Source organism: Motacilla alba, chromosome 26, assembly GCF_015832195.1.
Source record: "Motacilla alba alba isolate MOTALB_02 chromosome 26, Motacilla_alba_V1.0_pri, whole genome shotgun sequence".
In the NCBI taxonomy this organism is placed as follows: Eukaryota; Metazoa; Chordata; class Aves; order Passeriformes; family Motacillidae; genus Motacilla; species Motacilla alba.
Genome location: NC_052041.1, coordinates 5,097,908 through 5,110,010, shown reverse-complemented (window position 1 = coordinate 5,110,010; position 12,103 = coordinate 5,097,908). Strand labels below are relative to the sequence as shown.

Here is a 12,103-nt window from a genome sequence, read left to right as displayed (position 1 = left end):
GTGCTTTGGCCCTGTAATTGGGGAAGCAGAGTCAGAAACCCAACCCAGCAGCGCTCTGGGGCGTTCCCTGCAAGGTGGCATTACACCCTGGCCTCTGTGGAGCACAGGAGCAAGGCAAGGTTTACCTCAGCCTCTCAACAACAACCTGGAGAGCAATTTTCCCCTCTTCACAGCACCAGCAGGGCACTCCTTCTGCTTTCCTACTGTTTTGAGTCGTTAGAGCCACCTGAGCTGTTCACAGTGCAGTGACTGACTCTCCCCAGGCAGCTCTGCTCCAGAACCTGCCCTCACAACACACCAGCATTCGACCCCAGCTCGGTAAAACAGCTCTGAAAACTCGCCAAAGGGAACTCAGCTCGTTCCTTGTTCCTCTGCAAGGCCTTGGCTGAGCTCTTTCCCCCCATTGGGGCTCGGTTCCCAACTGTGGAGCAGAGATAAGCAGCTGGAGCCTGCTCTGAGAGTGTAGATTTGGGAGGACTTTGCTCGGAGCACGTGCTGTTCCCTGCCAGGATAACTGAAGGTTCCAAGCAGATCCCTGAGATCCCCTCAGCTGCTGGGCTGCAGCTTCTCCCTGGCACTGCTGGGAGCAAAACTCCCCTGTGGGCAGCGGCGCAGGTGGGCTGGGAGCAGCAGGCTCAGAGCCTGCTCTCCGTGACACTCCAGCTGCTCCCCTGGCAGCCAGGAAAACGGGAAAATGGTGGAGACAAGTGTGAGGGACAACGAGGCCTGCAGGAGCCAAATATTCACTGCCAGGAGACTTCATGAAATCTTTTAGGTTGGAAAATTAATTTAAGATCACAGAGCCCAGCCATTAACCCATTGCACATCCATCACTAAAGCCATCTTCAGGGGAAGCTGAAGGATGCCCAGAAGCCCCAACAGTCAGCAATTCCAGTTTTCCCCATAAGCCACATTTTCTTTTCCATCATTTTAGGATAGCACACAAAATAGTATTTAACACCCAACAGGGAAGAAATGTTTGGCACAAAAACGCCTTGTGCACCTGCTGTGCTGAGGGCAAATATCCCCAACAAACTGTTGGTCAAGTCTCTCCTGCTTCTATTGCCTTTGAAAGCCACAGAGATTTCAGGTTTCCTTGGCTCAGCATGATGGATAATTCCCTCCTCACGTGGCAAGAATTACCTTTTCAGCTCTAGAAAGGGAAGCCAGCATTTTATTCTGCAGCTTGAACCGAGCACACAGAAATGGGATGCAGACCCCCAGACTCTGAAGTCTGCAATGTTCACCTGTTTGTGCATGATTAAAGCTCACATTTACCCCTGTAAAGAATTACCATTTACAACTCCTTTCTGCCCAGAGGCTGACCAGGAGGTTCTCCACCTCATTGGCTTTAATAAATAGATGATAAGAATAAAAGGGGAAAGGCTGGATGCCACAGAACATCAAATCTCCCAGGTCATTTGCAACGTGCCCAGGTGGAGCAGTGACTCAGAAGGTGAGCATTCCTCCCCAGCAGCACAGAGGCTGCTCAAAGCAGGGCCTGGAATTTGGGAGTTCTGGCAGTGCTTCACCCTCCTGCCTGTCAAATGAGTCACTTGAATTTCAATAATATTTAAATAACAGCCTGCATCTCCAGGCAGCAGCCAGCCAGCACCCTGCAAGCACAGCACTGTCATTTCCACGTTACAAAACGTGCAGGTGTCTCCACTCACACCCACCTGCCGGAGCTCTGCAGCTGAGTTTGAGTAGGAAATAATCCACACTGAAAACTCCAAGCAGAAGGACACAGCAGGAGGCTCAAGCTGCCCTTGCTGCCTGTGCGCAGTTCACAGGATGCTGTTCTGTCACTTCAATGTCCCCACGGCAGCTGGCAGGCAGTCCCAGGGACAGGCACTCCTTATGTAACACGGATAAATATTGCCATGCCTGGGAAAGCACAGGGCTGCCAGTCAGGATTCACGTTTGCCAAACAAACAGCTTTCCAAACAGCCCCACTCTGCTCCAGACAGCCCCGATTGTGACTGCTGCATCCAGGGGCACCTCTGCTTGCCACAAGGCCTGGCTCTGCTCCAGGAGCAAACTTCCTTTTCTGTCTCAGTTCAGGGAACTCAACCCATCTAGCTGCCTTGGAAAGGCCCTGTAGGACATCGTGTTCAGAAAACTCTGGAACATTTTGCCCAGACAGTACCGAAAAGAGGATCAGGAGAGCTGAGGAACAAACTGCTTTGCTGTTCCAGGACAGTGTCCAGTGACCATTTCCACTCCAGCTGCCCTGACCATGTGAGAGGCCAGTCTGAAAGACTGGCAGTGCTGTCTGGCACAGTCAGCTGCAGGGGGTACCCAAGGGTTTGTCACACCACAGAGCCTTCCCAGCTGCACCAGGCCAGGGCTCTGCAGCTGATCCAGAGTGGGAAAGAGCCCAGCCTCTAATGAACAGAGCTAGTTCTGCTGTTCAGTACCATCTTTGCAAACAATGCTGCTCACACTAATCACTTCACATCACCAGGCAGATGTTTCGTTATCTCCCACTCCATTTGCCACTGCAGGACAAGAGCAGGCAGAACACTGGCAGTTACCTGGAGTGCTTTGCAATCAGACAGAATTCACAGGTGCAAGAGACTGCAGAGAATCTAGTGACCCACTCTGCAAAGCCTACAACCCAAGAACCCAAACAATTCCTACTTTTTCTAGCCACAAACCTGAAAAACCACTACCAATTAGCATTGAGATGGCACTCTCAGGAGAGCAGGAACCATCCAGCTGCAGCTGGCTGGATGCAAAAGCTGGAAATGTTAGTAAATTAACATATAGAAAACAAATTATTTGATTTCAAGGCACTTCTTTCGCTGGATTTCTTTTAGCAGCATTTTTAGAAAGCACCTCAATACAGAACATTTGCAATTCACTTCGGAATGAACTGCTCATAATCAATGAGGTATCAGAGACTCACAGAAAGGAGAATCTTGGCTCTCAGACTCCCCCCCTTGCTCCTTTAATCACATTCCAGCCATTAATTACTCAGCTGCAGAGAGCTCACACCCTCTGCAGCTCTGCTTGCATCAACCTCTCAGTGACTTTCCTAACAGGGGACAGGGAAGTCACTGCAAAAGGTGGACACAGGGCACACGGGCAGTGGGACCACAGTGCCCAGCATAGTGTGAGGACACAGCAGATGTAGACAAAAAAAAATATGTTTTTAAGAAGTACTATCTAGAAACTGGCTCTAAATTCCTCTTTGTCCTCCACAAAGAGGTGAGTAAAGTAGAGCCCAGAGCTGAGCTCCTCTCTCCTGATGGGAAACCTGAGCATGGGGCAGAATGAAACACAGCGACCTGCTTCACTGCACCAGCAAGGGCACACAATCTTTCAGGGCTTGTCTCCCTTCCGAAGAAAGTCTTCTACCACCTGATCAAACCTCTGTGAGGAAAACTGCTTCAGGACGTGTAAGGGAGTGAGTAAATACTGCTCTGCAAGTCCAGTTGCAGGCTGCTCACTGGAAACAGGCGCTGCTCCTGCTGCTCCCAGCTGTTCCCCACTCAGCTCTTCCTTCCCACCCCTGTGAGGAGGGCGGCGTTCTTTTGAGCAGAGAGCAGGCTCACGGCAGTGCTGAGGAACCTTAATACCTGTAAACATTTCAGCTTTCTCAGTGTTTTTCTCTGGGGAGTCATAAATGACCCCTCGGGGCACAGGAGGGGGTGCTCTTTTCCAGAGATTTGTGGGTTTCTGCCCCCTGCTTTGGCTTTGCTGCTGTCCAGACTCTTGCACGGGCTTTGAGACTCTGAAGTCAGGAAGCACCTGGGGAGCAGGGCTCAGGTATTCCTGAAAGTACACCTGGCACATGTCGTCCTTCACAATGGGAATGACGGAGCAGGGTCTCAGCCACTTCACAAACTCGCGCAGCTCCTCAAAGGACGAGTGATCCGAGTAGGGGATGAGGTGGATCATGGGGTGGGTGACCTTCACGGGCCTGCCCGTGGGGATGATGGCAATGGTGGGGTGCCGCGCGTTCCAGGTGACCAGCGCGTCCCAGCAGATCTCGGCGACGTCCACGGCGCGGATCCAGCCCATGCGCTCCTCGGTGGTGAACACATCCGGCAGCTCCAGCAGCCGCATCTGCTCCAGGCGCCAGGGGCTCACCACCACCCACGTGCTGAACTCCAGCGCCAGGTCCACCAGCAGCATCTCCTTGCCCAGCGTGTACACACCTGCCAGGGGAGCAGCGGCTCAGGGACAGGGTGGGGGGAACGAGCCCCGGCCGGGGCCGTGCAGGGGAAGGGAGGGCAGCACTCACCGATGACCACGCGGTGCTGCGGGTGGGCACGGATGAGGCGGGCGGCCTGGAGGGTGGCCAGCGCCCGCGAGGGCAGGGCCCGCTGGGGGTGGCAGTGGGTGTTGTCCAGGTACAGGCGGTCGATGTGGCGGCCCCTCAGCGCCGGCTCGTCCTGCATGGCGCTCATGTAGCGGAAATCTCCTGCAAGGACAGGAATGGCAGGGCAGGGACCAGAGAGGGTGCCAAGTTTCCCTCACAGAGGGTATTTCAGAACCAGCTGGTCACAATTCTCTGCCATGTGCTCCGGGACAACCCTGCCTGAGCAAGGCATTGGGACCAGGCGACCCACTGTGGTCCCTTCCAACCTAACCCATTCTGTGATTGGGGAAACCCGCCCTGTACCTGTGTAGAGGATGGTGCCGAAGGTGCCCTCAAAGAGGAACATAACGGAGCCAGGGCAGTGGTTGGAGTCGATCAGCGTCACCGTCACCTCACCCACGACATGGCTCTGCCCCACCTCCAGCGGCCGGATCCAGCACTTGGGCACCTGCAGGGGCCGAGGTGTGAGGGCAGGGCAGATGACAAGGCTTGGGACAGGCACGTGCGGTTGCGACAGGTGGGGATGCCCAGGCGACGAGGGCAGAGGCGGGCGGGACACACCTACCTGCAGGCGGTGATGCAGGAGGCGGGCGGTGAGCGGGGAGCAGTACAGCGGGCGGCTCCACGTACTGGACAGCCCCACCGTGTGGTCCGTGTGCATGTGGGAGAGGAAGAAGAGGCGTGCGCCGGCCGCCTTCCGCAGGCTCCAGAAGTCCACGGCGATGGGGGTCCCGGCCAGCACCGTCCCGCTCATGGTGCCCGAGGCCCCCGCCCGCCTCACGCCGCTTTTGGCGGGAAGCGCCGCGCACGCGCGGGCGGCGCGGGGCGGGGCCGGGCCGCGCGCCAGGGGCGGGGCGGCGTGCCAGGGGCGGGGCGGCGTCACGTGCGCGCGGCGGGGTCAGGTGGGCGGGGCGGTGGGGCCGGCGGGCGGAGCGGCACCGGGACCGGGACCGGGATCGGAACCGGGATCGGGACCGGGATCGGGATCGGGATTGGAACCGGAACCGGAACCGGGATCGGGATCGCGACCGCGACCTGGGATCTGGGACCGGGATCGGGACTGCGACTGGCACCGGAGTGGGACCGGGAGCGGCACCGGCGCGGGGCCATGCCGTACCTGGGCGGCGAGGAGGCGCAGCGGGAGCTGCGGCGGGCGCTGTCGAACCCGCACGTGCAGGCGGACCCGGCGCGGTACCGCGGCGCCGTGCTGCGCGTGATCCGGTACGGCGGGCGGGCCGGGCGGGCCGGGCGGGGCGCGGGGTCCCGGCGAGCCCCGCTGAGCCCCGCGCCCGCCGCAGGCTGATGGCGCAGGGCGCCGACGTGTCGGGGCTGTTCCCGGAGATGGTGAAGGCGGGCGCGGTGCCGGACGTGGTGCAGAAGAAGCTGGTGTCGTTCTACGTGCGCGCCCAGGCCCCGCGGCAGCCGCAGCTGGCGCTGCTCGCCGTCAACTCGCTGCGCAAGGACTGCGCGCACCCCAGCCCGGCCGTGCGGGGGCTCGCCCTGCGCACCATGTGCGGCCTCAGGTGCGGCGGCTCGGGGCCGGCCCGGGGGGGTGTCCCCGGCCGCCGCGCCCCGCTGACGGCCGGCTGCCCTCCCGCAGGATGCCCGGCATCCAGGAGTACCTGCAGCAGCCCCTGGTGAGCGGGCTGCGGGACAAGGCGTCCTACGTGCGCAGGGCGGCCGTGCTGGGCTGTGCCAAGATGGTGAAGCTGCAGGGGGACTGCGAAGTGGGTGAGTGGCCGGTGGCCGTGGGGCTGGGCTGGTGGCCGTGGGGCTGGGGACGCGCAGGTGCTGGGGTCGTGGTGGGCGTTCAGCCCTCGGTGCTGTCCCGGCATCCCTGTGCCGCCCCTGCGTTGTTGCGGCCGCAGGGCAGAAGGAGACGGAAAGCGGAGGGTAATTAATGAGAAACTGAGAAAATTGCAGCGTGCCAAGGGATCTTGGTGGCAGGAGCTCTGTGCTTTGCAGATGGTGCTCTGGTGAACGAGCTCTACAGTTTGCTTCGTGACCAGGACCCCATTGTGGTCGTGAACTGTCTGAGGGCCTTGGAAGAGATCTTGAAGAAGGAGGGAGGTGTTGTCATCAACAAACCCATTGCCCATCATCTCCTCAACAGGTTTGCTTTGTTCGGTGCTAAGATGGTGCTGGAAGCTCCTCTCGTTCTCCTGTTTTCTCTGCAGAGAGGCAGTTTCGGGGGCGCATAACCCTCTCTGCACAGATGTTCCTGCCCTCCCTGACTCGTGCCCCTGTGCCCCTGGCAGGATGCCTGACCTGGACCAGTGGGGGCAGAGCGAGGTGCTCACCTTCCTGCTGCGCTACAAACCCCGCAGCGAGGACGAGCTCTTCGACATCCTCAACCTGCTGGACGGCTACCTCAAGAGCAGCAGCCCCAGCGTGGTGATGGCGGCCACCAAGCTGTTCCTGGTGCTGGCCAGGGAGTACCCAGATGTGCAGGCAGATGTGCTGGTGCGGGTGAAGGGCCCGCTGCTGTCCGCCTGCACCTCGGAGAGCAGGGAGCTGTGCTTCACCGCGCTCTGCCACGTGCGCCAGATCCTCAGGAGCCTGCCCGGCCACTTCAGCAGCCACTACAAGAAGTTCTTCTGCTCCTACTCGGAGCCGCACTACATCAAATGCCAGAAGATGGAGGTGCTGTGCGAGCTGGTGAACGATGAGAACGTGCAGCAGGTGCTGGAGGAGCTGAAGGGTTACTGCACTGACGTGTCGGTGGAGCTGGCGCAGGGAGCGATCTTTGCCATAGGTGAGAGCTCTGCCTTGCCTTGGCTGCAGCCCTGTGCCTTTCAGGGGGGCTGTTCTGTGCTGAGGGGTGCCTGGGCAAGCCCCAAACCTCTGCTCTGGGCTGCAGCAGTGCAGACACCGGGCTGCCCACGAGTGGTTTGTGCCAGAGTGTTTCTGAAGCCATGATTGTTTCAGGAGTCCTGGCGTTCAGCTGCTTCAGGTTGTGCAGAAAGTCCTTGGATCTCGTGCTGTGAGGAGATGCTCTAGTGGAAATGTGTCATTTCTTCTTGTTAATGAGCCTGCTGGCACTCGGTGAAGCTGTGCAGGGGCTGGAGGAGCTCTAATACCTGCTTGATCTTTAAGTTGTGATGGGGGCAGAGCTAAGGTGATAGTTTTGGTTTTGTGAGCTTTAAAAATAGGTGAATTATTACAGTGTTCCTAAGGAGAAAGTTGAGGATGATAAAATGCCTTTTTTCATATATTACATTTAAGGAAAGTTCAGAAATCTTTTGAGGCGTGGCCTCAAAATAAAAAAGAACATGTCCCTGGTGTGGAGAACAAGCTCATTTGGCTGCTTTCAGAAATTTTGTAGTCAGCAAGGAAAGGAGGGAGACTGTTCCTTTACAGAGAGTTTGTGATGAGTGGCTGGGTTCACGACTCCTGTTTCACTCTGCCAGGAGGTTGATTTTTATGTCTTTTTGGCATCCTTGCAGCCAATATTGCCAGGACATACACAGAGCAGTGCGTGGGGATTCTGACAGAGCTTCTGGGGCTTCAGCAGGAGCACATCACCTCAGGTAACCATTGCTGCTGGTTTTTGCTCTCAGGAGGTGCCTTTGCTGGAGCTCGGGATCCCAAACTCAAAGGCACTTGGCTTTCAGTTCAATTGGCACCTTCAGGTGGAAGTTTGCCGGGTGGGATGAGGGGTGTGAGGTGTGTTCCTTCTGCAGGAGCTGCTCTCTGTGGAAAAGGAGATGCCTGTAGCTGTGTTCATGCTTCTTTCTGCCTGTCACCTGCTGACTCAGGGAGCGAGGGGCTCAGCAGAGACATTCTACTGTCTGTTTGAGAGCCAAGATGATTAATAGATCTTTTAGATCTCTGTGATTTCTGCTCCTCACATAATAGTCTGATTCAGTTGTGCCCAAGCTTCCTTTTTTCTCTTCTGCCCTCAGATCCACCTTCACATCCCTGCTGTTCCTGCTGTTCTCTTTAAACCGGTCTTGCTCTCAGATTTGAAAACCACACACTTGCACTCAGCTGTTGAATTCCATCTCGGGAGCTGTTTTTGTGTCTGAGTGGGCAGCAAAACCTTCAAAGTTTTGACCTGAAGTTCACGAGCCTCATTTTGAATCGGGGTCAGCTTTAATTTGTCATTCTCACCTCGTGTGTCTGAAGCACCATGAGTCAGAGGCTTTTTGAAGGCTGGCAGTGGCCAGGAGAGAGGCTGCTCTCCAGCAGAGGAACAATCTGAAGTCTCAGTGCTCTGTTTTAGACCTGGTGCAGCTTTGCTCTGACAAATGCAGTGTCACGGGATTGGGAAGGAGGATGCCTCAGATCACAGTCTCAGGCAGGGCACTGACCCTCCTGGCTGAGATTTGCAAAGCCCCTTGAGTGGGGGGGTTTGAAATGATATTTTTTTTTCCCCCTAGTGGTTTTTATGACTCTTGGGGGTGCTGATAACTTGTTTTCCTTGCAGCTGTGGTCCGTGCTTTCCGGGACCTGGCCTGGCTGTGTCCCCAGTGCACAGATGCCGTGTGCCAGGCCCTGCCAGGCTGTGAGGACACCATCCAGGACAGCGAGGTGAGGGGGAGGGTGGACAAGGACTGTCCATCTTCCCTTTGCCTTGAGAGTGGGGGCAAAACCCAGAAACCCTCAGCTTTGCTCTCTCAGCACGCTTATTTGGTGCCAACACGCGGCACACAGCAGCTGTTTGCTGGTGTTCCTGTGGTTCCCCCAGGGCAAACAAGCACTGGTCTGGCTCCTGGGCACCCATGGGGAGAAGATCCCCAACGCTCCCTACGTCTTGGAGGACTTTGTGGAGAACGTGAGGTCGGAGTCGCTGCCGGCGGTGAAGATGGAGCTGCTGACGGCGCTGCTGCGCCTCTTCCTGGCCCGGCCTGCCGAGTGCCAGGACACGCTGGGCAGGCTGCTCTACTACTGCATCGGTGGGTTCCCTGTGTCCCCACAGCTCTCAGGGACCTGGGAGGGCTGTGTCTCCAGGCTGTGTCAGCGTCCTGGCCGGTTCCAGGTGGTTCCATGCCTCAGGCTGCTGCCTGGCCCCTGGCTGGCTGAGTGTCGTGGCATCAGAGTGGAAGGGGCCTTAAAGATCACCCAGTTCCACCCCCTGTCCTGAGCAGGGACACCTTCCCTGTCCAGCCTGGCCTCAACACTTCCAGAGATCCAGGGGCACCCTGTGCCAGGGCCTGGCCACCCTCACAGGGAAGGATTCCTTCCCAATATCCCATGTAACCCAGCTTTCTGTTGGTTTAAAGCCATTCCCCCTTGTCCTTTGGCTGTCTGCCTGTAAGCAGGCTGGCGCCGTGTCCCTGAAAGTCTGTTTTTCATGGTGAAGTGTTGTGGCTCTGGGGCAGTGTGGCTGACAGAGTCTCCACGGGTTGCTGTCTGTGGTTCCAGAGGAGGAGCAGGACATGGCCGTGCGGGACCGTGGGCTGTTCTACTACCGCCTGCTGCAGGCTGGGGTGGAGGAGGTGAAGAGGATCCTGTGCAGCCCCAAGTCTGACCCCTCGCTGGGGCTCCTGGGGGACCAGAGCAAGCAGCCTGTCAATGCCTGGGCTCTGGAGTTCAACACCCTGGCCACAGTTTATGGCAGAGAGCGCTGGGCGCTCGCCACCGCTCAGCAGCCTGTGGAGCCCTCCTACTCCTGCTCTCCTGCTGCTGACTCCAGGAACAGAGACACGGGTAAACCTGCCTCACCTTCCTCCGGGAGCCACTCTCCCCTTGCCAGCAGAACACACAAACCCAGAGTGGTTTGGCTCGGAGGGAGCCTTGAAATTCCTCTTGTTCCACCCCCTGCCACGGGCAGGGATCTTCCACTGCCCCAGGCTGCTCCCAGCCCTGTCCAGCCTGGCCTTGGGCACTGCCAGGGACCCAGGGCAGCCAGGATGTTCTCCCGTGGGTTTGCTGGGCAGAAGGTCAGAGTGCTTTGGGGATTTGGTGTGCAGTGTGTGGCTGGTCACTCAGTGGCCCAGGAAGTGCTGCTGGTGGCACTGGGATTGCAGCCTTCCTCTGCTCCATCAGATGGGCTCTGTGGAGCTGGGAGCTGCATCTCACAAGTGTTTGTGCTTGCCTTTCAGAGTCACTGGTTTCTGAAGGGGACAAGGAAGTCCCTGAGGTTCGTCCTGACACTCCGGTGTCTGAAGGGAATAAAGAACTCCTCGAGCCTCATCCTGATGCCGGCAGCCTAAGCTTGATTCCTGATGTTTCCCTGAGTGCAGAACAGTTCGAGAAGGCCTGGCTGAGCCTGGACACGAGCTGCCAGCTGTCTCTGCCCTGGTGTGGGCCTGTCCATGCAGACACCATCCAGACAGCCCTTCGAGTGGTGCACATCCAGACCATTGCCATGAGCAGGGCTGGAGCCCAGCCCTGGAAAGCTTATCTGAGTGCCCAGGATGACTCAGGCTGCCTCTTCCTCACCGAGCTACTGCTTCAGGCAGAGGATTCAGAGCTGCAGGTTTCAGTGAAGCAAAATGAAGCAAAGCCAGAGGCACTGCAGTCCTTCATCTCAGCCTTGAGGACAGTCCTGGAGGCAGTGGCTGGACTGGAGGCTTGACTGGTCCCTGCTCCCAGCAGGAGGCATGCTCAGGGCACAGGAAAAGCTGATTTCTCTGGCTCCTTTTGCCATAGCCAGTGCTGGTTTGGTAGTTTTAATCTGCAGTTTCCAGGTGACCTGGAAAGCCCGGGTGGTGTGGGGGAAGCTGCAGCTGGGGAGCAGGGCAGGGTGAAGGGGCTGCCCTCCCCCTGGGCTGGGGAAAGAACAGGGTCACCCTGGTGTGAGTCACAGGACTGGTGGCATCCGTGGTGGGTGTCATGAGGCACAAACATCACCGATGGAACCGGAGCTGAGCAGAATTCAGGGGTGTGTTTTGGAGAGGTTTTTTCCTGAGAATTATAAATAATTAAAAAAAAAAAACCCAAACCAAACACCAGAGGCACCAGGACTCTGCCACTTACCTCACATTAAGAGGAACAGTGCAGTGAGAAGAGAATATTTCAGTCTTGGCTCCCTTTTAATTTTAATTTGCTGTCTGATTTCAGTAGTAGCTTTGCTTGGGGGTGAGCAGAGCTCTGCTGTGCCAGAGGAGGGCAGGCAGGGGACATCCTGCTCACTGGAGCCAGCCCTCCAAGAGACAGATGAGGGTTTTTAATTGAAATGTGTTACTGAGGTGAGAATTGCCCTCTCTGAAGTTGCCCCAGCTCCTTGACTGAGGGTGAGGTACACAGTGAGATTGATCTAACAGGGCTTTAAGGTACTCTGAGGAGCACAAGCTTCTTTTAACCCTCTTCTGCCCGATTTCTGGTAATTTTTGGTTTCTTTGAATGACTTGATTGTACCCTCAAATGGCACTGTGCCCTCCATGCACTTCACTGAATCCCTGTTAAACAGACTTCTGCCTTTCCTAATAAAAATGTGAATCATTCTTGGCTGATTTCTGGGGTTTCTTGTTCCTGTAGCCCTCAGGAGTGTGGGTGGAGTGGTCTGTGGATGGGGCAGCTCTGCAGCCCAGCTCTGTGCCCAGCAGGGCGTTTCTCTCTGGCCTTCCTCGCAGCAAGGCTTTAAGGACAACTGGGCAATAATGAACCTCAGCCTCAAATGCCAAAGTACTGTAAAGGGTGAGCCTGCAGGTGGACTCCAAGGCAGATCAGCTGTAGCAGGGCTCCTGTTGGCAGCTCCCACAGCTGTGTTGTGTTCCTGCCCTCAGGGAGAGCTGATGTGGGAAACAGACTGGAACTTCCATCCCTGGAAAGTGTCCAAGGCCAGCTCGGACAGGGTGTGGAGCAACCTGGGATAGTGGAAGGTGT

The 12,103-nt window shown here is 57.1% G+C and overlaps 2 protein-coding genes across 2 annotated transcripts; one reads left to right on the top strand and one right to left on the bottom strand.

Moving 5' to 3' along the window:
• Nucleotides 1–3,049: 3,049 nt before the first annotated feature.
• On the bottom strand, nt 3,050–5,137 carry DCLRE1B (DNA cross-link repair 1B). The gene is made up of 4 exons (XM_038162688.1): nt 4,896–5,137; nt 4,634–4,778; nt 4,253–4,432; nt 3,050–4,166 (listed from the first exon to the last, which is right to left on the bottom strand). Exons 1-4 carry the CDS (start codon nt 5,082–5,084, stop codon nt 3,328–3,330), a joined length of 1,353 nt encoding a protein of 450 aa, XP_038018616.1. The 5' UTR covers nt 5,085–5,137; the 3' UTR covers nt 3,050–3,327.
• Nucleotides 5,138–5,293: 156 nt separating this feature from the next.
• On the top strand, nt 5,294–11,728 carry AP4B1 (adaptor related protein complex 4 subunit beta 1). The gene is made up of 10 exons (XM_038162610.1): nt 5,294–5,551; nt 5,629–5,853; nt 5,931–6,061; nt 6,296–6,443; nt 6,589–7,085; nt 7,777–7,860; nt 8,760–8,863; nt 9,021–9,228; nt 9,698–9,982; nt 10,378–11,728. Exons 1-10 carry the CDS (start codon nt 5,439–5,441, stop codon nt 10,851–10,853), a joined length of 2,271 nt encoding a protein of 756 aa, XP_038018538.1. The 5' UTR covers nt 5,294–5,438; the 3' UTR covers nt 10,854–11,728.
• The last annotated feature ends 375 nt before the right edge of the window (nt 11,729–12,103 follow it).